The 23,242-nt window shown below is 45.0% G+C and overlaps 1 protein-coding gene across 2 annotated transcripts in view; it reads right to left on the bottom strand.

Annotated features, from left to right (window-relative positions):
- The window catches only part of LOC115588282 (rho GTPase-activating protein 20-like), a 61,719-nt gene that overhangs the window by 9,783 nt on the left and 28,694 nt on the right, over positions 1-23,242 (bottom strand). For both annotated transcript variants that reach the window (XM_030428767.1, XM_030428768.1), the window contains exons 2-13: positions 22,412-22,497; positions 13,593-13,769; positions 11,880-12,029; positions 11,200-11,241; positions 10,739-10,823; positions 10,502-10,579; positions 9,789-9,855; positions 9,058-9,255; positions 4,674-4,864; positions 3,691-3,855; positions 2,558-2,667; positions 1,917-2,106 (exon numbers count right to left, since the gene is read on the bottom strand). In XM_030428767.1, coding sequence (XP_030284627.1) covers positions 1,917-2,106; positions 2,558-2,667; positions 3,691-3,855; positions 4,674-4,864; positions 9,058-9,255; positions 9,789-9,855; positions 10,502-10,579; positions 10,739-10,823; positions 11,200-11,241; positions 11,880-12,029; positions 13,593-13,769; positions 22,412-22,497 — 1,539 coding nt within the window. The remainder of the gene's footprint in view (positions 1-1,916; positions 2,107-2,557; positions 2,668-3,690; positions 3,856-4,673; positions 4,865-9,057; positions 9,256-9,788; positions 9,856-10,501; positions 10,580-10,738; positions 10,824-11,199; positions 11,242-11,879; positions 12,030-13,592; positions 13,770-22,411; positions 22,498-23,242) is intronic.

Genomic DNA, 23,242 nt, shown 5'->3' with positions numbered 1-23,242 from the left:
CTGGCAGCAGCCAGCGCTGCGGGAATTAAGTCATTTCAGGTTAACCTGGCAGGCTGAGATATGAGGGAGAGAGAGAGCAGGAGTGTTGCTCCACTGCTGAATTAACTCCACAAAAACATGATCACAGTCAGAGATTCTGTGTCAGAAAGTATTCAAAATATCAATATACTAAAAACCTGTTCCAAGTTTTTTCTTCAGATGCTCTCATTTCCAATCTGTCTGTTATGATCAAGTATCAGGACATCTGACATACGATTGGGTCGGAAGTTCTGCAGACATCTTCAGGAACAGCTTGACTGGACGATGAACATAAATTACATCAGAGAAACAGCCTCAACTGGTGAGTAAAGAAAGGTAAGTCAGTAAGTTTGAGAGGACTAACCCTTTAATGGCGCCATAATCTACTCTAAGTGGTTAAGTAGAAACAAATATTTTTCCTGTGTGCTTGTTGAGAGTAAGTCAGCGTGAAACTGTGAAGCTTTCCTCTTTCCTGTCAAGTCTTGCTCTAAGCTCGGGGATTTCAAGCTCAGCGGCGTGTAAGAATGTTGTGATTTCAGCTTATGAGTGATCGTCAGCCATGACATGTGAACGTGACTCAGCGTGTGTGTGTGTGTGTGTGTGTGTGTGTGAGGCTGGTTGAGTGTGTGTGTGTGTGTGTTACAGCTGTGTGTTAGTGGGTCATCTCCTGCTAGGAGGTCAACGCTCACATCCGCAGGGAAACCTTCAGTGTGCCGACAAACGGCTCTCGGGCTGACAGAGATTGAGTGTGCGTGTGAACACGTATGTGCTCATGCGCAGTCGACTCGCGTCCGCGCAGTCTGGATGTTCTAACTCGCCTGTCTGTCTCGCCGTGTGTGTTTCATAAGTCCCGGCAGCACGTACACACTCACGCTGAAGCCGTCTGCTACGACTGTTCCACTGAAATGTTAAATTCCTCAGAGTGTGCACACCGTCTCAGAAAAAACTCTCTATAACTGACACACACATACTTACAAACACACACCTGTCCAGTACACCTATTTGCTTTCTTGTCGAGAGTCAGGTGAGAAGATTGATACTGCTTTTAATATATGTACATTCGACAAAAAGCTGGAGGCAGCAGTTGTTTAGCTTAGCTTAGCTAAAAGACCAGAAACAGCTAGCCTGGTTCTCTCCAGAGGCCAGTAAATCTGCCTACAGCCATCCCTAAAAGTCACAAATTTTCACATTATATGTCATTTGTGAAATCTGCACAAGAACTGAAGTGGAAAAACAACAATTTGTGGTTTTGCAGAGAATCATCTGTGGGACTCATTTTTCTCCATAAGCAAAGACTTCTTGGAGCCGTCTCCTGTATTTTTTTTTTTTATTTGGCCGCTGGTTCAATTCCCGGCTCTTCCCAGCTGCATGCCGAAGTGTCGCTGAGCAAAATACTGAACCCCAAATAGTTCCTGATGAGCAGTTGGCACCTTGCATGGCAGGTTCTGCCATCAGTGCATGAACGTGTGTGTGTGAATGGGTGAATCTGACAAGTGTTGTAAAGCGGCTTTGTGCAGTCAGCTGACTGGAAAAGCGCTATAGAAGTACCGGTCCATTTATGAAAGTAGATTTTAGACTGTTGGTGAGATAAAACAAGCAAACTGAAGAATGCAAGTTGTGGCATTCTTTAAAGTCTTTAACATGTTATGAATTGTTTGACTGAGAAAAAGATCAGTGGATTAATCAACAATGACATGACTTTTGGTTGAAGCCCTATTATCGATCTTCGCATCTTGCTCTTAGCAAGAAAGTAAGTGTGTTTCCTAAATAGCGAACAGTTCCATTTAATAAAATCATCTACAAGATCCAAGATTAAATCTTTTGCACTAATAGCCAACAACAACCTCTGTTTGTGTGGGTGTGTGTGTCTGTATGTGTGTGTGTGTGATCCTCCTCACCTTTTTCGTGCCCTCCCCCTCCATCTCGGGTGTGCTCGGCGCCGGAGCCCAGAGCATGCTGGGTGCGATGCAGACGGACAAGTTGAAGGCGTTCATCTGGTTGTCGTGGGCGTTGCCTTGGATACAGTGCAGCACGGCGATCACGTGTCGCAGCAGGAGCAGGTTCTCGCTGGGCAGGAGGTGGAGCAACCTGAGAGAGAGGAGGACGGAGAGGGAGGAAGCAGAGGAGGAAGGACGGTAAACGACTACGACGACCACGGAAAACCTCCTAAAATACCCTGTGCCTGGTCTTCGCTCTCACAGTGTGTGTGCGTGTCTGTCTGTTTGTGTGTGTGTTGTCATGTTTTCTCCGCAGGAATTCCTCCGCAAGCATTTTCACTGTTGCTTCCATGTTACTTGTTTTTTATTTTCCTAAGCAGAAGGAATTTAGTTTGCTGTTCCGAACCGGTGCCCTCTCTCAGTCTGCCTGTCTCTCTCCAGACATTAAAAGTGAAATTAGAGGTAAAAACCTGTTTTTCGCAGTGAGGTGCCAATCCGCCACAAGACAGACCGACACAAACACTAACATGTTGTTTGTCATTGCTCTGAAATTAGCAGGAGGACGTAGACATTCATTTGGTGTCTGGCCATGAATTTCCTACCTCTGGACAGCCTGCATCCTCTCCTCTGCCGCCTCCCCTTCCATCACCTCCATCCACTGCTCATACAGATCCACACTCAGCACGCTGCCCGGGACGTTTCGCAGGAAGTCCTGTGTAATCAAGATACGTCATGCCAGTTTATTAACTGAATTTACTGACAAGCTCAAACATGCCTTACAAGTGACGTCTACGGCAAATGGTTGTTTTCTTCAACAATATTAACTTTGCATTGGTAACGGCTGTTCGATTAATTAGACTTTTTGTATTCTAGTTGGATTGTTTCATTTTGGTCTGGCTGCTCGCGTGCTTTGTTATGTCGGAATGTTGCATCATATAAGCTGTGTCCAGCAAATGTTTTGCATTTTTACTTTAATAAAAATGAAAAAACTCCTGCACACTGCTGGTAAATTTCATCCTTACTTGACAAACAGTAAGCCTTACAAAAGTTCTAACAACCCATCCCACAGCGCCACGTACGATTGGGTTATCTGGAGCATGAGACACCTTGAGGAATTAACAGAAATAGCCATCGAGGTAAAAAGGTCAAAAAGTAAAAAGAGGCATAAAAAGAGACCATGTGGAAATGAGAGCAAGGACACTATATATATACATTACACCTTGACTGGGAGGCTGTTTTCAATAATACATAAAAAAGGATCCTCCAACAACATTATTATAACAGTAAAATAATTAGAAATGATAAACAATATTCACTGTTTAGTGAAAACCTCCATGTTATTATTACAATCAGCAACAGTGGAGTTCCTGTCATTGGACTCATTCATTAAGTACAACACTGTTTTGTCTCTGGTCATGTGTCCACTGTGGAAGGTAGCGCATAACAAAGACTGGAGATGAATCAGCTCTGTATGAACCTGAAGCACCTCAGATGCTCCCTGGATGCCCGGCGCTGTGGTGGCTTTCTGGCCTGGATGCTGAACAATGAGCACCTTGTGTGTGTGTGACTGGCAGCCTGCCTGGCTGTGCACAGACAGATTATCCTGTCTGGACTTCTGTGACTTTGGACGCACATCAGTCGCTGCTGCTTTCTGTTGTCTGGTTTCAAACCAGTGGAACGGGTCAGAGTTGTGTGTGGTTGACTGTGTGTGTGTGTGTGGTTTGGAGTGCGTTACCTTGAGGACAGCGGCGATGACGAACACGGACTGGTGTGAGATCTCTGGGTCTTCGGTCCCGCTGTCCAGTCGGTCCCGAAGCTCCCGGCAGGCTTTGGCCCCGGCCGACCTCCTGAAGACACCCCTGGTGTACGGCCCCTCCAGGTACAGGAACACCAACATGTCCTAGAGCGCAGAGGGAGATGGAAGGTTACCCTCTGTGAAGGTCTGGACATTATATTTGTCAGTACTCTGAAAGGAACACAGGACCTTAAGTTTTCAAACAGCCCCGAGAAATGAGCAGGCTTTTATCGCTGACAGCTTCATTATAGCAGAAAGCATTTAATGTTTGACACCAAAGGACTTCACTTCTCAGAAAGCCTGCCAGAAGTCCAGAGATGTTTCACACCAAAGGAATCAAACAGACAGGGATTAAGTGAATTTAGCACCCTCAGCCCCTGCTGTTGCTTTTTGATTCACCATTTCCTAGAATCGGAATCTAATTTGAGCTAATAGGGTGAATCTGAGTTATTTTCTGCAGCTCCAAATGGGTTTTCATTATTACTCAGTGATTCGTCAATGTGGATTAGAGTTGATTCAATTGTAAACTATCAAACACTTTAAAAATAAATACTGTAGTTTCTTTCTTTTTGTCTTCAAGCAGTTCGGCCCGTCTTTAAGATTCTTCAGAGCACAATATGATAAAAGGGGAAACATTTCTGTTGATTGTGGAATCAGGACTGCTTAATCAACAGACCGAGGTTTCACTTCCCTACCGCCTCCAGCATGTGCATTACTTACTTCAGTTGTTGTTCAAAACCTAAACAATCTATCTGAGACATAACATATTGCACGCAATGCTAACTCTACGTCAGAATCTACTTCCCGACACCACTGCATCTGCCTTTCCCCAAATACACTGCAAACCCCAAATCATCCTCCGACCCCTCCAGACGGGGTCCTGACCCCCTCCTGCTGGCCTGTGTGACCCGCACTCGGCTCACCATGACAGGCTTGGGCAGGCCGGGCTCTGCAGAGCAGACGGAGCTCAGGGGTCGTCCGAACAGCCGTCCCTGAGTGGGGGAGAGCGAGGTCGGGGACAGGGGCAGGCCGTCCAGCTGTGTGTTGGAGCCTTTCCAGAAAGGCCAGTTGATCAGAGACCTCTTCCTCTTAAAAGTCTTCTGCTGACCGGGCTCTGTGGGGAGAGAGAAGGAGGAAGAGGTGAGCTGTGGTCTCAGACGGAAGCAAACCGCTGCAGCTTGAGTAATGCATGTTGAAATCACTGGAATGCAACTGCCAGCTGGAGCCTTTGTTATGGTTTTGTAATATTTATTTTTTTGCGTTCTCGGGGGTTGTGAATTGTTCAGCAGTTAGCCTCAAAGTCCCTGACGGTGGGCTTTATCCACACTCACATGAATGCTCGGTGTGTCCACACAGACACAGAGGGACGTTGTTACAGAGAAAGACAATTTTAGAAAGAACCACTGATTCAGAAACATGTAGAGAAGGGAGAACCATTTGAGGTTTGAGTGTGTGCGTGTGTGTGTGTGTGTGTTTGTGTGTGTGCGTGTGTCTTTATCCATGCTTGTGCTTTTGTGTGTGAAAGCACGTATGCATGTAAAGGGCTCTGTGTGTCTGTGACTGAGCCTGCCTTGTTGAGCGTTTGCTCAGCGTCACAACGTCTACCTGTGTTGCCTGTCGCCTGCATGTTCTCTGTGACATAACCGCTCAGCGTGTTCCTGCGGTTATGAAACTACATGCTGTGCGTGCGCTGAAGTATATGTTAATGAAGATGTACAGCAGACACTGTTACTGCTTGATCTAATCTAGATCTAACCAACAGGGCGGACTGATTCAAAGCCGTGTTGCCCTCAGGTGTCATACCGCAGAGAGCGACCGGGTTTAAAGACACAACTACAGGGAGACTTTCTAGTTGTGGTACCTGATTTGGAGTTGTAAGTTGTAATAAGGGTCATTTATCCCATACTATGGCCTTTTTTAGGTTCATATTTGGATATGAAGTGTTATGGGTGTCTACTAGAAAATGTTTACATCATTTAATGTTCATTATCATACTCTCCATTGCTGCACCACCTCCATTCACGCTCTGACTGAATGCTTCATTTCAGCTCCTGTTTCTTTAACGTCCCCTCCTAGAAAGCCCAGTCTGCTCTGATTGGTTAGCTCTCAGACGCCTGAGCAGGCACCATCCACCGTGTTTCTGCATCAACTCTGCCAATGTTTTTTTTTCCACAACTATGGCTGTGCTGAGGGTGGTGACTGTATAGCTGTGGCATCACAATGTTACAGAAGTCCTCGTTTTGAGGTGCAGCTTCTCCGTGGATCTAACTTCCTACAACATGGGCCCTTAAGCAAAATGACGAGCATTTGCCAGTTTCAGTGTCTGAAATGTGAAGATTTGCTTGTTTTTAACATCGCGTCGATTAAAAATATTCTATAGATGAATTGATAATGAAAATAATCTTTAATTACAGCCCTCCTCTGGATTCTGACTGCCGGAGCGGCTGGGGAAGTCTGTAAATTTGCTAACACTGCAGTAAATCTTTTAAAGGGCCATTGTGGCGTAATGGAATTGTAGCAACTCTGATCTGCAAACAATCATGAAGTGATAACATTTATGTTATTAAGCGACTGTGATTTATATCCAAGGGTGGGACTCTCCTAACAAACGAGGAATTCCTTCAGTGGGTGGAGGAGCCGGCTGCACGAAAGGCCAAAATACATGGCATACCTCACATAGATCCATTATTTGACGCTCTGCCGTGGCGTCGCGCCCGAATACACTCTGGAACAAAGTTCAGCGCCAACAGTGTTGCCAGGCTGCTCTGGCACTTCTCAGCAGGCCTCGCCATCATCGGAAGAAAAACACGACCTTGCCGTAAATCAGGCGTTACATCATTACAGCTTTCTAGTCAGGGAGCAGCTTGAGAGAGGGGGGACGAGGGAGCAGAGACAGACTGGGTGGGCGACGTCTGTCATCCTGCTGTAATCTCCTGCTGGTGCGTTACAGAACAGGTGCTCGCTGCAGTATTTCTCTTCGTGGCCAATAAAACATAAGACTAGGCGGGACTTGTTACGCCTGGGTTGTAATCATTTAATGGGAACCGCACATGATTAAATCAGTGTGAGTGTCTTTCCTCACCTGAACCAACCACAGTCATGTCACAAATAATAAGCATTCCTAATAAAGGAACTAATAAACACGATCATGTTGATAGAGAAGCCTGGTCACAACATTTCCTGATATTTCTACTCCACCAAAATGAGTCACAGTAAGACCTGTTTCGAGAAACAAACCAAACCTTGAATGCTCATTTCTTCCACATTGACCTCCATCCATTCATTCATTCATTCATTCATTCATTCCTTTGTCAGAGAGGTTTGTGATGGTGCTTTGGGTCCCCTCACATTTTTAAGATATGTACTGCATTGGTAATTCAGAAGGTCAGAAAGACATTTAATCTTCACACTGCCTCCACGATATGCCGCAAAATTGTAGCACTTTGGTTAAGGATCACCAGCGATGCTGCCACAACAGTGGAGGTACAGTAACTCAAGTCAGTCCCTGAAGCAAATGCAGCCTGTTGCAATAGCGTGTCTCGCAAAAACACCGGTGGAAAAGAAAATAACCTCACCAAAGTTTTCGAACGTTCAAGAGAGAGCTGCTTGCAGGGATTGTTTGAGAATAAATCCCGTACACGGCGGCTTCTGCCAGGGAATCCACTCAATCAACACACGCGTCTGTTAGTGTTCGTGCTGGGTGTGAGCGATCGGGCTTCGATGGCGGCGCTGCTATAGAGCGGTTATGTAAGACGCAATTATGCTCAAGGCAAAGCTTGTGGTTGGCACACTGAAGCCTCCTTGACTGGAAAACACACATTTTTTCTCCTCAACTTCTCCTTTTTCCACCTTGATCTCCGTGTCCCCATTACTCATCCCTGTTCCTGTCCACCGTCCTCACTGTTTTTCTTTCCCCTCCTCCTCATCGTTATTTTGTCCCTCTCTCTTTCGCGGTCCCCTTCTCATTCTCTCCTTCTGTTCATTCTTTTCTCTCCATGTTTCAGTCTGCTGTTTCTTTTTCCTTCACCTACGCTGACCTCCAGGCTTACTCAATAGCTGTGTCATCTCTTTTCACTTTCCATCTTCCTATTCTCACACACGTCCGTCCCCTCTGGGGTTTCTTCCTCTTTGTCTGTCTGGTGTTATTCTTGTTTTGACACTGCGTCTCTGCTAACCCCGGCTGTAACCTCTCGTCCGCTAACGTCTCCTCTCCCACCGTTCACATCGCCTCGTTTTCTTCCTGCTCACCTACCGGTCCATCCTCTGCACTAACAACGTGACTGTAAGTCCGAGAGTCAAGAATGTGCACGAACAGAGCGAAATGGTTTATGTAAGTGGAACAAATTCAGAGGAAGTACTTTCTGTTCTGCATTAGTACTTCTCCATCCTCATATTTCCTCTTGTGGTTTCATAGAGAATTAGATTTATGGATGGATTCCTGACACTGACCAACCATCCACATGAAAACCTCAGCTGTCGTGCTGATGGAAAGAACGCTATCATTATTATCATTATCATTCTGCTACTTGTGACGGCGCATACTTTCAGCGCTCTCGCTTCATCTTCACTCAGTGCATCAAGGTCCACGAGCAGATGGCCACTGATCAAAGTAGTTACATGGTCTGTTTTCCTGCTCCTCACCTGTGTTAGTTATCCCTCTTGTGTTTTTAAGCCCCTGTCTTCCGCTCCGTCTTCGTCTGTTGTGTTTGTCATGTATTTCCTGTTCCTGTTCCTGTCTGTATCCCTGCGTCAGTCCTGTTCCTCATGCGTGTTGTTTGAGTTTGGATCTTTGACCAGCGTGTGAATAAAGCTCGCTTTTTGTTTCTATCCATCCGCCATTTTGTGTCTTTGGCCGGGGGATCCTTACTGTTTAAACTTTAACAGTCCACTGGTCTAACATTGCCCTGCGTGTCATCACGACAGTTTAACAGTGAATGGTAAAAAGATCAGATTTTACGGAGAGGATAAAAAGCAAAAATGCCATCAGAAAATTCTGGTGCCTGCACTGACTTGCGGGACAGATCAATCATCATCAGTCTTATCAGCTCTTTTTCCCTTCCATTTAGCACCAGATATAATCCCCTGATTGTTGAATGTCTCTTGGTTTTTAAAGTTCAAAGTGCTTCAAAACTTTTACCTCGCAGTTATTTGACGTCACATGCAAACAAAGTTGCCTTTATTTCTGAAATAAACTTATTTGTGTTCTGAGGAATGTCTCATGACTTGTCCCAAAATGCCCTTATGTGATCCCATGCAAGCGGGTCTGACCCCCAGAATGTGAACTACAGTCCTGGCTGACTGTCTTACCTATGAGCGGAGACTGCACTGGGACAACCTTGCTGGGTTTGAGGATGAACTGGCACTGTGTGTCTGGTGGGAGACACTGGTCCAGCAGCAGCACCCCTGGACAGTCTGTGGGAGTGGATGGATCCCTCCCTGCTCCTCCACCACTGCTTCCACCATCCCGAATGTGGCTCATCTTAATGCTGAAGGGAAACTCGTGGCCTGAATGAGAGGTCGAGGTCCAGAGGTTAGAGGTCATTTGTATGTGCAATCGGTGCATGTGCCATGACAGCAAAGCCAAAATATGATACAAATTAGGGCACATCATGTTCAGGAATCAGCAGTTTCGAGTTGGGATGTTCGGAATTCTGTGTAAACTACAGAAAAAAGATCATAGTGAGGGATTGTCACAGAAATACCACTGTGATAAAAGATTAAGAGCCCTGAAATGCTCCCAGATGTTGACTTCTGTTGTACAATAGATGCTCATAGAGTACAGACCCCTGCTGTGGTGTTCCAAAGTATTCATCATGGGGGATGAGAGAGACGGGAGGTTCGTTGTCTAATGAATTAGTGAACTATAGAACTGTGCAAATACATGCACACTGATGTACACTTTGGTACTAGAGTCAATCATAATTATCATTGCTAGGAGGTGAATAAGCATCACTTGTAATGCAAAAAGGTAAAACTGTAGTTTCTTAAAACAATTCCAAACATATTCTACATGATCAGTCTATGACAGGCGAGCTCACCAATGAGAGGGTATGGGGGGTCGTCCTTACTGGAGCTCACCCACAACCGGTGGTCTTTAACGCAGCCCTGGAAAGAAAAAAAGAGAGAATCGGGTTTAATAAGTGTATCTCACATCTAAAAGGAAAAATCGGCCTCTTTTCATGCACATCTGTGGTGTAAAAATGCCTCTACAAATGCTGTTACAGTACAGACTGGTTTGGATCTTCAGCCACTGCTGTTTGCTGATATACTTAGCAATCAGGTGCAGATGTTGAACAAACCTTTATCTAAAGTCCAGGCTACGTTTTACACTGTCTGAGACTCTTTAGCGCCACATCAGGTATAATCACTGGATATCAGACATTTTAGTCATTTGGTCCATGTCTCAAGCAAGACCCAATGTCAAGTCAAGTCCCAAATCCAAGTCTGCCCTCCTCACTGCAGTCTAACCAGTGGAGAAAACCTGTCTAATAAGGACATCATTGGCTAATTTATCAGGCCTGATCCAAAATCATGACAAAGAATTGAATTTCTAGAGTAATTAATGTAATAAATAAATAACATAAATACATAAATAAATGCAATCAAACAAGAAACCTCCTCCAACAGTTTTGATTAGTGAAATACTGACAGCTAGACCTTAAAACCGCCTTAAAAATAAATTGAAAACATAAACTGAACACAGACAAGCGAAGTCTCACAAGCGCATCAACAGCAGTCACTGGTTACTCACTGATATGCCAAACTGCAGCAGAGCCATGCGGATGACATCGGTGGTGCTGTCATTGTTGCTGACCGCAAGCGTCTTGGCCTGGTGGAAACATTTTATGGAAATGTCTGGTTGCTTGTACGTTACATAAACGGGAGCGAGCGAGGTCATTAATTACCCACTTAGTGACAGACCAGACGATCGAAACAATATTTATTTTTGTGCTGATTGAAGCAATACAAGGAAAGAAGAGGCCCTTACATAAGCACAGTTTCCGATGTCCTTTGCAAATATCTTCAGAGGAATAGTCTTGGGGTCGTCCTTCTCTTTACCCTCAACCATCCGACTGTGTTGGGGAAAAACAAAGGAAAGATGTCATTTGAGTATAAATGAAGTTCATCCAGACCTGTGAAATGGGAGGCAAACATTTGGAGCTGCAAAAAATGAAATAATATATCTCATCGTATAATAGTTGTAGCTGTTCATTTCCACTGTATCTGATGAATTCATTGCATAACGTCTTGTTTGGCCAGCCAATTCCTGTTTATTCACTCCGTGTTTACTCTCATTCATGATAAACTGGCTTCTGTCTAATCACCACTGTTTCCATCCAAATCAAAACTCTCCTGCCCCGTAAGGACAATTTGATTTGTGAGATGATCTGTGAGCTAATCACCAAAACAAACCATTGCAAGGCAGCAGGGGAACAACTAAACATTTACCTTTTGATGAGTGCCAGCCACTTGTCCTTGAGCTCCTCAGAGCTGGGGAGAGAGTGACGAGAGATAAAAACATCATCAGAGTAAATCATTATAAAAGCATCAGTCTGTTTCGCTCGGTTATGTAACTCCGCCAGTTAAAACCTCAGACTTCACCTCGAGCTATGACTGGATTCCTTCTGATGGAAAATTTAATGAGTGGGTGTGATTAAGGACGAACGCGCGAACGCAATCGACAAACTTCAAATGTGCAGCACGGAATATATGAATGTATTTGCATGTGTGTTGCATGTTTGCGCGTGTTGCGCGTGTGTGTCTATACTCTAGCCTTACTGCAGTTGGGTCGGGCAGCTTTACGACTGGGAACTGCCTTTGCGCTTGAGGGTTTAGGGATTTTGTGGTTTAGTGTTCAGTTCCTAGTTCCCGTCCATAGCGTGCATTACCGCCTCGGAACACAGTGTACTCTTATAGAAGTGCACTGGAGTGACTCAGATAGGCATTTTAGAAATACATGTAGCGTGCTCGGCGTTAACAACTGTCAGGCAATGCGAGCAGAGGCACTGAATGGAGTTACATAAGAGGAAATGAAGTGGTATTGAATGCCTCCTGTTTGATCAAATTAAGATAATCTTACAGAGTATATTTCACTTTCCAGGAGTTGCTCTGTGTGTGAATGTGTGTACCTGAAGTTGGCCACATAGTTGCAGGTGGGCCAGCCCATGACGAAGCTCCTGTCTGGGCTGGTGCTTCCTTCACACACCTCCTCTATGCAGCTGGCCATCCACATCTCACACACTCGGACTTGGGCCTTCACTTTGAAATGAGTGGGAGACCTGCAGACAACACGGTTTGACACACTGTGACACCAGACTAGAGCTCCATCTTAGAGTTATTTTCACTGTCTGTAATTTGTCTTTGTCTCTAGAACCTAAGAAAACAGTAAAAATACCATGCACAATTTCCCCTTGCCTGACATGACATCTCCTTGTTGCTTTGTAATTTTGTTTAATTTACAGTGATTAAAAACAGAAAATGCTCGTCACATTTGAGCGAATGCAACCAGTAGTAATGTTGAACTGACTTAAAATAAAATAGATCTGTTTTCAAAATTCGTCCATCTAATCAATTAAAGCTGCAGAGTGCAAGAACTTTAGTTAAAAGCATCCAAAAATCAAGTAAAACAATAAGCAGAATGTGATTTACAGTTCTGACGTCTATGTATTATGTTGCACAGGTATTAGCTTAGCATGCTGACCAGCTATCCCATTGCAATCCCAGTCTAAACACCAACACTACCCTAGTTCTCTCAACTCCCTTACTAAACTAACTAGCTATGGGCAGTAAGCTGTTACTCTAGCCACGTGCTGCCTTGTATTCCTTTTTGAGTATCAATTTGATTCCTTACACCTTTAAACAACTAGAAATCTTTCCATGAGAGACGCCCTGAGAGTTTCTTTGTAAAATACTGCAGTGAAACCTACAAGTTCCTTATCAAGGTGTCCCACAGGGAACAAACTGGGGTCCCCGTCTATTTCAACCTAATTTTCTTCGTAAAGCATTCTTCCATTTGGTCATCACAGATGGTCGTCCCTCAAGAAATTCTTTATATAGATAAGAATTATTAAAAGAGCTGGTTTTATTTTCAGCACTGTAAGCTAGGCGTGCTCAGTGGAAGTTTATTTATCACCGGCTGCATCTGTGATTACAGAGGGACAGACTCCACACACACTCTCCCTGCTGTTACCCAGATATAAAAGCACACAAACACACATCATTTAACTTCTCCTCTTTCTCCTCTGCAAACACGCACATACCAACACATTCCTCCGAGTCACCCTGTGTTCAGCCACAATGTAATAGCCAATTATACAGCGTCTGCTCTGCGCTGGAAGGGGTCAGCTCCGCCCACTGGCACATGACCACAGAGGTCCTGCTGTGTCGTGTGTGTGTACAGTAAGTAAAGCACACGGAGCTTTGTTTCCCTCTCCACTTGTCTATGTGTTTATATGTGTGCGTTAGTGCACGTATGTGTGTTTGTGGACTTCAAAAACATATATGTGGTCTTTGAGTTTCTATTTTTGACTGTGTGTGTTGCAGTTTGCGGGTGGGGAGCCCCGTGCTGCAGGCCAGCGTGGCTTTGATCTGGGCCAGGCTTCATATGGATTTAATTGGCTGAGAAATAATTATATAGTGGGGAGAAAATAAGGGAGGGAGAAGTGAAAGAAGAGAGTAAAGGAAGGAGAACTGAGGGGAAAATAGCAGAGGGACAGCTTCAGAGAGACAACGAGGAGCAGACGAAATGTTGCTGCTTTGTTTCTCAAACGTGTTCCAATCTGCATTTTCCTGTTTGTGTCAAACAACCACATACACAGACATTTTCACAGAAGGACACTTACTTGGCCTTGGCGACGAGCAGAGTGTCAGTGAAGAGAAAGAGGTGTCTCTCTTGGGTCTGCAGGCCCGTCTTCAGTTGTGATTGAGCATGACCCAGGAACACACGGCCCGGACACTCAGCCAGGAAGGCCTGGACAAGGGGACAGGACTCTGGGCTGACTGGCGTCAGGCAGCTTTCCCTGAGGGACAAAAAACCAAGACAGACACACAAAGGATGAAATAAACTATTGATCCTCAGAGAAAAGATGTGAGCTCTGGATGTGTTGTCGAGGCATGCTACCAAACAATTATTTTTGCACCAGAACAGTGGATGTGACTGGACTCAAATGAAGGTCCATTCTATTTATATAAGACAATATTGCAAATTTGCCTCGAGCAGCAATATAAGGGAGAGAGAGATGGGTTACAAATAAACACATTTTCTTCATCTTCCTAAACAACTACTGCAAAATGTCCATTGAGCAAGGCACTGTGCCCATATCTACCGTGACAGTACTGCTGCTGAGTGACCATCAATGGGAGACTAGAGCAGTTCTGTAAATTACAAAACTGTGTAAACATACAATAAGTCATCACAGAAGAATGCTCAGTGCCTAGCTAATGTAAGATAGCTTACAAATTGCACTCAGTGTTCAATAATCTAATTGATTTGGTGTTTGCAGAGCAAAATTTATAAGCTAATTCGAAAACGAGCTATCAGTTAAACCCGAATAACCTTGAACTTTTTGTATTTGACTCTATGTACCCCAGTGTTTTTACAGTACCGGGGCATTTTCAGCAGCAACTTAAAAATGAAGCCATGTTGTGATGAGCCAAACTTAGAAAGGCTGTAAGACTTTAATAACCCAAACAGCATTGGAGCCTGATTTCAAATCCCCATTAAAATATTTACCTTATCATTTCCTGCATTTCCTGTGCTGATTCCTCAGAGTTGCAACTGCACACATAATCAAGGATAAATTAAGGCGGAACATTTGGACCTGCGGTGCGATCGTTTGTCTGCAACTGACTGATATTATTGTATTATTATTTGCATATAATAGAGCTGCACAGAAGTGGCTCTGTTAGCTCTGTTTATCCAAAAATAAACATGTTTGTCTTGTTTCTCTTTATTGTCCTGTCTTTCACTTTTGTTTCCTCTTTTTCTTCTCCCCATTCGATGCAGCACTGGTCACTGCTGTTTTCAAACATTCTATTGAGATCATGTCTTGCTTTCTTGCCAGTGACAGTTTTTTTTTTTTTTTGGGTTGAACTCAAATTGTGTGCCTCGTATCTGTTTCCCTGCTGTCAATCTGAGCCTCTGATGGACAGATGAAAACAGACAGGAAATTTGGGGAGGAAGAGGAAATGGTTGGAGGGCACCATCCTTTCCTGTTTACCAAGATAAAAGAGCTAAATCTCCACTTACACTCACATACACACATTTCTATCTCTGTCTCGGCCTTTCTGTGTACACAAACATGCGCACTCTCACGCATGTACACACCCACGTCTTAACATAGTTTCTGTCTCATTCCCTCCTCTTACACATGGATATCCTCAGAGGCCCGCACACAGCCACACACAATTCTGCTGGTAACACTTCCAACAGGCCATCCAGAAGTGGTCCAAGTCTTTCTGTGGAGGGGGCTTGGATTCTTTCATACACCAAAAATCCCTCCAACTTTGTTGCGTAATTGATTGGTTGCGCAATTAATTAATGAAGAACAGACCACTTCGCTGGAGTGCTTCCCTTTTGTGTGTCATCCAAAAATAAATCCAGAGAGGGCCGAGTCAGTTCAATTAACAGCGATGAATGCAACCAATTAGGCGCTGCTCCTCGGTGGGACGGGTCGCCCCGCAAGAGGCGCCGTCTGGGGGAAAAACACGGGTGATGGACGGGACACGAGGATCACGTCTCATCTTATCTCGCAGTAACAATTGTGGAACCTACAATTGCAAAACAACCAGCTATTGTTCCTGGAGAACAGAAAATATTTTCCATGCGGCATGCTGTACATAAATCACGCACCCTGCCAGCGCTATAAAATAAGCATTCCTTTCTTTCTTTGCAACAACATGCAAAGCGTCGTTGTTGGTGTGACAAGCCTCCATATTTTTCCCGTCCCTTTTGTCCTCATCTATCCTAAGAAATTCATAGGGTTCAAAATGAGTCTTCCCTGCTCTCGCCATGCGACTCCATCTTTGGGTTTTCTCAATACGGCAGTAAGTGCCCTCTTAATGTTGTGTCACATGCGCCTGCAGGAGGACTGCAGGGGGATAAAAGACCACCGCGGAGGGACGTCTGGCGGATTTTCAGGCTCACCATTACAGAGCAAAAGTCTCAGAAATCCCCGCTGAGTTCATCAACACGTCCTCCTCTGTTCTTATTGTCAACGCGGAACCGGGAAATGCTCCTGTCACCAGAGCCCACACACACACACACACACACACACACACACACACACAAACACACACTGATGCAAACAGACGAGCCTTTCCTGTAAAGCCCTTTTCACATCTCGCTGCCCCCAAAAAGACAACATCTTCCGTATTCACCACGCATCCCTCCCTCCTGAATGTGAGATTGACAGCTGAGCCGGCCGCCCTTTGAATCTGATGGATGTGCAGCTAATGGCTCCATTGTACGTCATGTGATGTTGATAAATTGAGTCTTCAGCCTGCCCGCGCATACATGGCCACCTTTGTAGAGGCACGGCTCTGTGGGGAGAACTGTTGACTTTTTTGGAACACAATGAGGGGCCGGCGTACAATGAACCACACAACACCGCATACTAATGTCCCAGCATGAATAATCAAGCGGCATCAGGAATGATCAGTACATAGAGGTTGATACATCACACAGTTCTCTATCCAAAGACCAGCGGTTCTTAGCCCTTTTTAATAAGATGCACACCCACAGATCCTACACTCTCATCGACACCGCCAGACCCAAATGCATACGTTTGATTTTCTGTCAAGTTCGATCTCATTTAACTATTGATCATGTAAAACTGGATGTAACATTATTTTCAGACGACGGAACAGTTAATGTCTGGTCAAGATTGCATTTGTGCTACCGCAACATGGAGTGGTAATAGTGGTGGATCATCCATCCATCACTTTTTAGTGGCCAATTTCAACAGTTTATCAATTACTTTTAGCTAAATAACTATCGTATCTGCTCTTTCCCCACTAGTTCTCACACACTTTTAAGGCTCTAACACACTGAAGCCGTTTTATTTGTGTCAGTTGTTCCACATAGAGAGCAATCATTACACACTAAAAAAAAATCATCATTATTTTTATTTATTTTTTCGGAACAAAGTCGTTTTTCTGAGCTTTCCCATCGCGTGAGAAAGGCCTCGTTGCTCAGGATGGACAATCACGTCACAGCTCATGACAGTGACGAGTCTGTCTATGTCGTTTAAGTCATCACCCTCTATTACACGACAAAGGACAAAAAAAATCATACAAATAATATTCCAAAGGTGACTTGGGACGAGTGATCTCTGCTGCTGCTACGTTGGATTTACTGACAGGGAACGCTGCATTTATTGGCTAGTTTGTTTGTGACTTTGGTGTTTTACCCTATTGACACATCTTAACCGACCCGGGCCGAGCCAATCAGTCCTGCGGATGAGAACAGGCTCTGATGCGACGTATTTTCAGGTGAGTACTTGGCACAGTTTTAATCTGACATGTGGTAATTAATCAGTTGAGCTGCCCCACAACCTCTCCCCGTATAGGTATGGTCTAAGAAATGATACAAAGTTACGAAATTAACAAAGAACATCGGCATCGTCATCACTTAGAGAAACCGCTTGAGTGGTGTTACTGGTCAGGATGAAACTCCGGCACCAGAGACAAGTGGACTGAGTGAGCTGCACCATTCATCAGCGCGCAAGCACAACTGAGTCCTCAACGACTGAGGATGTGTGAAGGGCTGGGGTGACCAAAATAAGTGAAGTCTTAGTCATGGAGAGAACCATGATGCGCGCGCACACACACAAACACACACACACACACACACACACACACCTGTAAGTATACACCCTGAGGACAACAGCTGGACAAACAGCTGCAACTTTCTCTCGCTCCTCTCTGTCCCTGGCGATCTTTTCTTTAGTCTGTTGACTGTTGACTTTTCCATCATGCCGTTTCTTTTTTTTTTTTTCAAATCTCTCTCCAGCCGTCACTCATCCATTCAATCTAGTGTTTTCTCTTTCTCTTTCATTCAGTTTCATCTGTTAAGACCTTGATGCAGCCAACAGCTCGACTGACATCGCCTCTACTCTACGACCGAGCAGACTGAGTCCCTCGGGGCAGCAGTGACACACGCTTATATAAGTCTGTCCATCTGCTCGGCTTTATTAATAACCCTGAGAGGGACTCTGTGTGTGTGTTTGTGTGTCTTTCTGTATCATCTGTTTGTCTGCAGCTGATGTGCCTCCGGTGGTGAATCTGACTCCAACACATTTTAAGTTTTTATGGCATCCGTCCAAGACGAACCGGAAAAAAAAGAAGTGAATGAACAGAGGGCTGCTGGCTGGAGAAGAAACCGTCAGCACGCGGCTTTGTTCCTTACACAACATGTGAACTCTGACTGGGATGAAAACACAGTTAAAGAGGAGAGTCAGAGATGTGACAGTGATTCATGGACGGTGTGTGTGTGTGTGTGTGTGTGTGTGTGTGTGTGTGTGTGTGTGTGTGTGTGTGTGTGTGTGTGTGTGTGGCCAAAAGACACGGAGGATGGCATCATCAGAAGTTTGACCTCTTTCTCCCAGATAAAGGCCCTCCAGACAAGCAACAACTGACGGCTCAGCGTGTGTGTGTGTGTGTGTGTGTGTGTGTGTGTGTGTGCGTGTGTGTTTGAGAGAGAGAGAGAGAGAGTGAACGTCTGTCATCATGCAAATTGTAGAAGACGTCATTTTGACCACCAATCTGTACCATCTCCTGACCCACAGTGGAGGCTTTTGTTCATTACTGGAACAAACACACCAGCAAATATGACAGCTAAGGCATATATTTATATATGTACACACTCCAATAATAAGTGACTAAAGGTATTTCTATCTGTATATTTCTTCTTGAAAAAAAAAAAAAATGAATAAACTGTGGCCTGCTGTATTCTTCAAACATAGATACCTAAGTTAACCCAGTTTTAGTGCTGATGATTTGACATGAGTCTGTGTTTTTCTGTTCTTTTTTTACAGAAATCCTCAAGCTAAAACCTGCAAATAGTCTCACTCGTTCATATTTGTTGAAAGGGTAGGTGCTGCCACTGGAAATCAGATTAATCATTTATTTTGTGAGCTGGAAAAAACACGAAACGAGCTGAAAAATCAAGTCACGCATTTCAAATTGCGCGCGTAATACATTGTTACTGAGAACTGAATCACTTGATTCTCAGTATCAATGTAATCATTAGTTCCAGAACTTCTTTCTGTAACTACTTATCTGCTTTAACATTTTCAGTTGTATTGATACTGCAGCTACTAGCCACTCAGACTAGGCAGGAGAAAAATCATCGATCCAAGAAATGTTAACTTCTTTGATGTAAAATCACAAGAAAAACGCCATCAGATTTTTTAGAATCAAACAGACTTCACATCTCCTTTACCGGCCGTCTGTTCCCTGGTCTCACCTGACTCCCCTCACGCTGAACTGACTCTGGCTGCCCACATTATTTCCATATAGGCAAACTATACTGTCATCGCTGGCTGACACACAATGCTCTCTACACAGCCGGAGGAAACACACACACACATACACAGGGACAGACGCACACACAGAGGGTGAGGTCAGAATATTGAAACCTTCCCCTTTTTTAAGCCAGTGAAAGAGAAGCGACCGCGGGCCGTCAGGCATGATATCTATAGCAGAGCTCATTATTAAAACCAGGAAATGTCTTTCGCATTACGTGTCGGCGGGCGCGTGTTCGTGTGTATCTTGCAAAAGAACATTTTGTGTGAGAGGTCGCTGTGGTGTATTCAAACATGAATGACATCTATGACGTGTGTGTGTGTGCGTGTGTGTGTGTGTGTAGACATTCAGGTGGCTTTTGGATTTGTGTGCACGCGCTTGTGTGTGTGTGTGTGTGTAGGTGTGTGTCACTTTTGTGGTGACACTGTGGCTTACAGTGAGTGAGAGTGTGAGGTCGGGGGTGTCAGCCAATCATATGTTTTCATGCTTCATGGTACGACCAACTTCCTCCCTGCAGTATAGATTTCACAGCCTGTGGGCGAGGGGGCCGATACTCCAGTCTGAACCCATGACACCCTGCACTGTAAACCTGGAGGCTGAAGGATGAGGTTATACTACTGGATGAGGTGTGTGTGTGTGTGTGTGTGTGTGTGTGGAGGTGATGTAAGTGGCTGAGCTGAAGACCAGAGAGCCTTTCAGCACCTCTTGGCCTGATGAGAAAGGCAGGACGCAGGGATCAGAGGAGGGAGGCATCTCAGAGATAAAGGGAGGACAAAAGTCCCTCTTGACAAAAAGGAAAAGTCGTCCAACGTTAGAAATGCATCGAACCCTGAAATTAAGAGGCTGGAACCAGCACATGTTACAAGTCAGCGGATGACTTTTTTGCTTGAAAAATGACTAAAACAAGGAATCGTCAAACTAGCAGGTGATTCATCTTTAATTTTTCAATCCGCTCATCTATCAGTGGACTAATTGTTGCTGCTCTACACCAACGCTGACAGTCACTGAAGTTGAAAGCCGCGCAAAAAGAAACGGTGAAAGAGAAAAAAGAAGATAAGCATTTCCCTTCAAAGTGGCTGCTCCTCAGGGTTTGCTGCTTTGCCCTGCTAACACAGGGCTAGCAACTAGCATGGTGGTGTTATTGTATCACATTATCGTTTGTTTCTTCAAGGAAACCACTAATAAAAAATAAGTCCTTCAATCTTGAGTCTGAAATTTAACTCTGATGATGAACTGACTGCTAGCTCGGTTACGCGGGCTTATTATCAGGAATGAGACAAGAGCATCACGCCAAAGTACAACCACTGCCACGTGGCCGAAATATTACTCAGGAATGAATGAATACATCAACAAAGATGACTTGTGTTGTAAAACCACAATGTGGATCCACCAGGCCGACTGGTTACTCTGTGAGTCAGTGCTGCCCTCGTGAAGAGAGAGGGCCTTAAAGATGCTGAGGCTGAAAAACGAGGAAACAGAAAGCCCTCCAGGTTGTGGGAGGAAAGCAGAACTCGCAGATCAGCCGTCTGTGATTTCTGCTTCTCGGTCGTTCTCAGAATAACACATATAACAGTAATGGATACACAATAATATATTAGTTACTTTCCAGCTTTTGCAATAAAGCCTGAGCCAGTGATTTATTTGGGTAAAGAGCACAGCGAGTAAGTCGATGCCAAGTACTGTTGGCAGAACTGATATATCCATTAAAACGGCATTAACGGGACTTTGGGGTGCTGGAGGTAGCAAAGCCTGGAGAGGGTCTGAAAAGCTTTCACAAACATCTGTAACTTCATTACAAGAAAGACCAATAACTTCACTAATCGGTCCTAAAACAATGGATGTCAATCTTAGCAAGAAAAAAGAAACTTAAATATAGTCACCGCCATGACCTCTCACCTTCACGTACCACGAGTCACCTGACCACTTCGACTCAATCTCTCGCCCGCTGAGGCCCCCTGCGCACACGTATCCGCATCCGGACATTAATGAACACCTCACACACTCACTGACATGGGAGGTGTTGACCCCAGGTGCCCCCCCCCCCCTCCCCGGCCCCTACACCTCCTGATGAGAGGTCAGAGGTTAAGGGAGACAGCTGAGAGTGTCAGGCCCTGGCTCCACACATCCTGAGACACACACACCGGTCAGACTAAGCAACCCTCACTCCACAGTTCCCCTGTCTCGCCCGCTCTCTGCGCCTGAGACGCAAGCTGACTACCTTACTTTGTTTTAGCGCACACATTCACGCACAAACACACACCCACACCGCCCGAGAGAGCACTGACCCACTTTACAGTGCGGAGTGTTTCCCTCAGCGCTGGTCTAAATGGTCCAACCTCACACTTCTCAGTCAGCCTGTTCTCCCTCTGCGGGCACTACAAACTGCCACTAGCTCGCACACACACACACACCGTAAACATGTCAGACAGTCGCGCCACATCCAGCCTCATCCCCAGGCAGTCGCTCACAAATGACGATGGCACAAAAACCTATTTTTCTGGAGCATTTTGAAGTGTTTCAGCCAGCGTCCATACGGAGGTCCACCACATTCCTGAAGGGATCCTGATACACTTACTTTAAATTTCACTTTCTAGCTCTTGTTTCTTCATAACAAGCTGATTTTATTCAGACACTAAAAGGTCGATGACAGTCCCTCCCGCAAATGCAGCATCTCAAAGGCATATGAGACAAAGGCTCTAGTAAATAAAGACCCTCCCTGAGGGGCTTGTAATGGCTCACTTCCGAGCCTGTTAAAGGAAGAGGAAGGGGTTTGTGCGATACGGGGGTGATGAACAGCCTGATAACTCGGCGAGAAGTAGGCATTTAAAGCCCCCCGTAAGCCATGAATGAGTCGGGGAGGCCGGGCTCTGAGTTCTGCAAAGCCACTTTGAAATGGTTTTAGTTTGCAATCTGTTTTAGTCTGAGGAGAACACACGTCTCCGAGTCACTCAGAGGAAGCATAACCATCTTCAGCACTTACCGGACATCCAGCGTGATGATTTCACAGAGAGAAATCACTGCTCCGCTGAGCACCGACAGCCAACAATGATGTCAGAACCACAGCAGCTCTTTGTAATGAAAGCAGGTTGTGCGTGCGTGTGCGTGCGTGTGTGTGCGGGTGTGTGCGTCCTCATACCTGGAGGTGCTTCTTGATCTGGTAAGTGCTTTGCTGATGACCAGAGAGGGAGCTGACTGTCGCCGCTGGGCCAAGGTCTTCATCTTCTACACGGAAAGAGAGAGAGAGAGAGGAGAGGGGTCAGTGCACGAGGTCAGTGGAGCTGATGGTTTGCTGGTTTGCATCCGATGATGAATAAAGTTGAGAGTTTTTTTGAGGGGCGGACGAAATGGTTGCAAAGCTCACAGTAAGCGCCGAGACAGAGAGAAAAATTGAAGCAAAAGGAGAAGCAGCAAAGAGAAGAAAAGGGGGAAAAGAGGAAGTGAGCTAAATGTTTAATGACTGCCACTGACTGAAAAAGAAGTGACAGAGAGCCACTGAAGTAGAGAATATGTGGCCAGAAGTTACACAATGTTTAAGATGAGTTCATATATTCCTCGCTGTAATATGGCAAACTGCGCGCTCCCTCACAGAAAGGCATGCCTGTGGCCACGCGGCTATTTCAATTAAAGCTAATTCATTTAAAACATACCAATGCCACGTGAGCCCTAAACATGCCGCAGCTGCCCCCGACACACCCATTCAGCGTGGAAAAAGGGTCGGGGAAAAAAGCTAATGGTCGCAGCAGAAATTGAATAAGACTTTGCTTCCTAAACTCATTTTGCAGTGACTTGTGGGTAAATTCCTCTCCTCTGGAACTGTTAAAGGAAGAATTTGACTCATGTTATTCCTACGGGCCAGGGTTACTACAGTGCAGCCCTGGACGGTGAAACTGAAGGATGGATGGACTTCACTTTTCTTCCAATCACACAGTTTCAAAGTGAAAAAAAAAAGCAAAAAGCCACTGTCCCT

The sequence above is a fragment of the Sparus aurata genome, chromosome 9 (assembly GCF_900880675.1).
Source record: "Sparus aurata chromosome 9, fSpaAur1.1, whole genome shotgun sequence".
NCBI lineage: Eukaryota > Metazoa > Chordata > Actinopteri > Spariformes > Sparidae > Sparus > Sparus aurata.
This window is presented reverse-complemented; position numbering and strand designations above follow the sequence as displayed.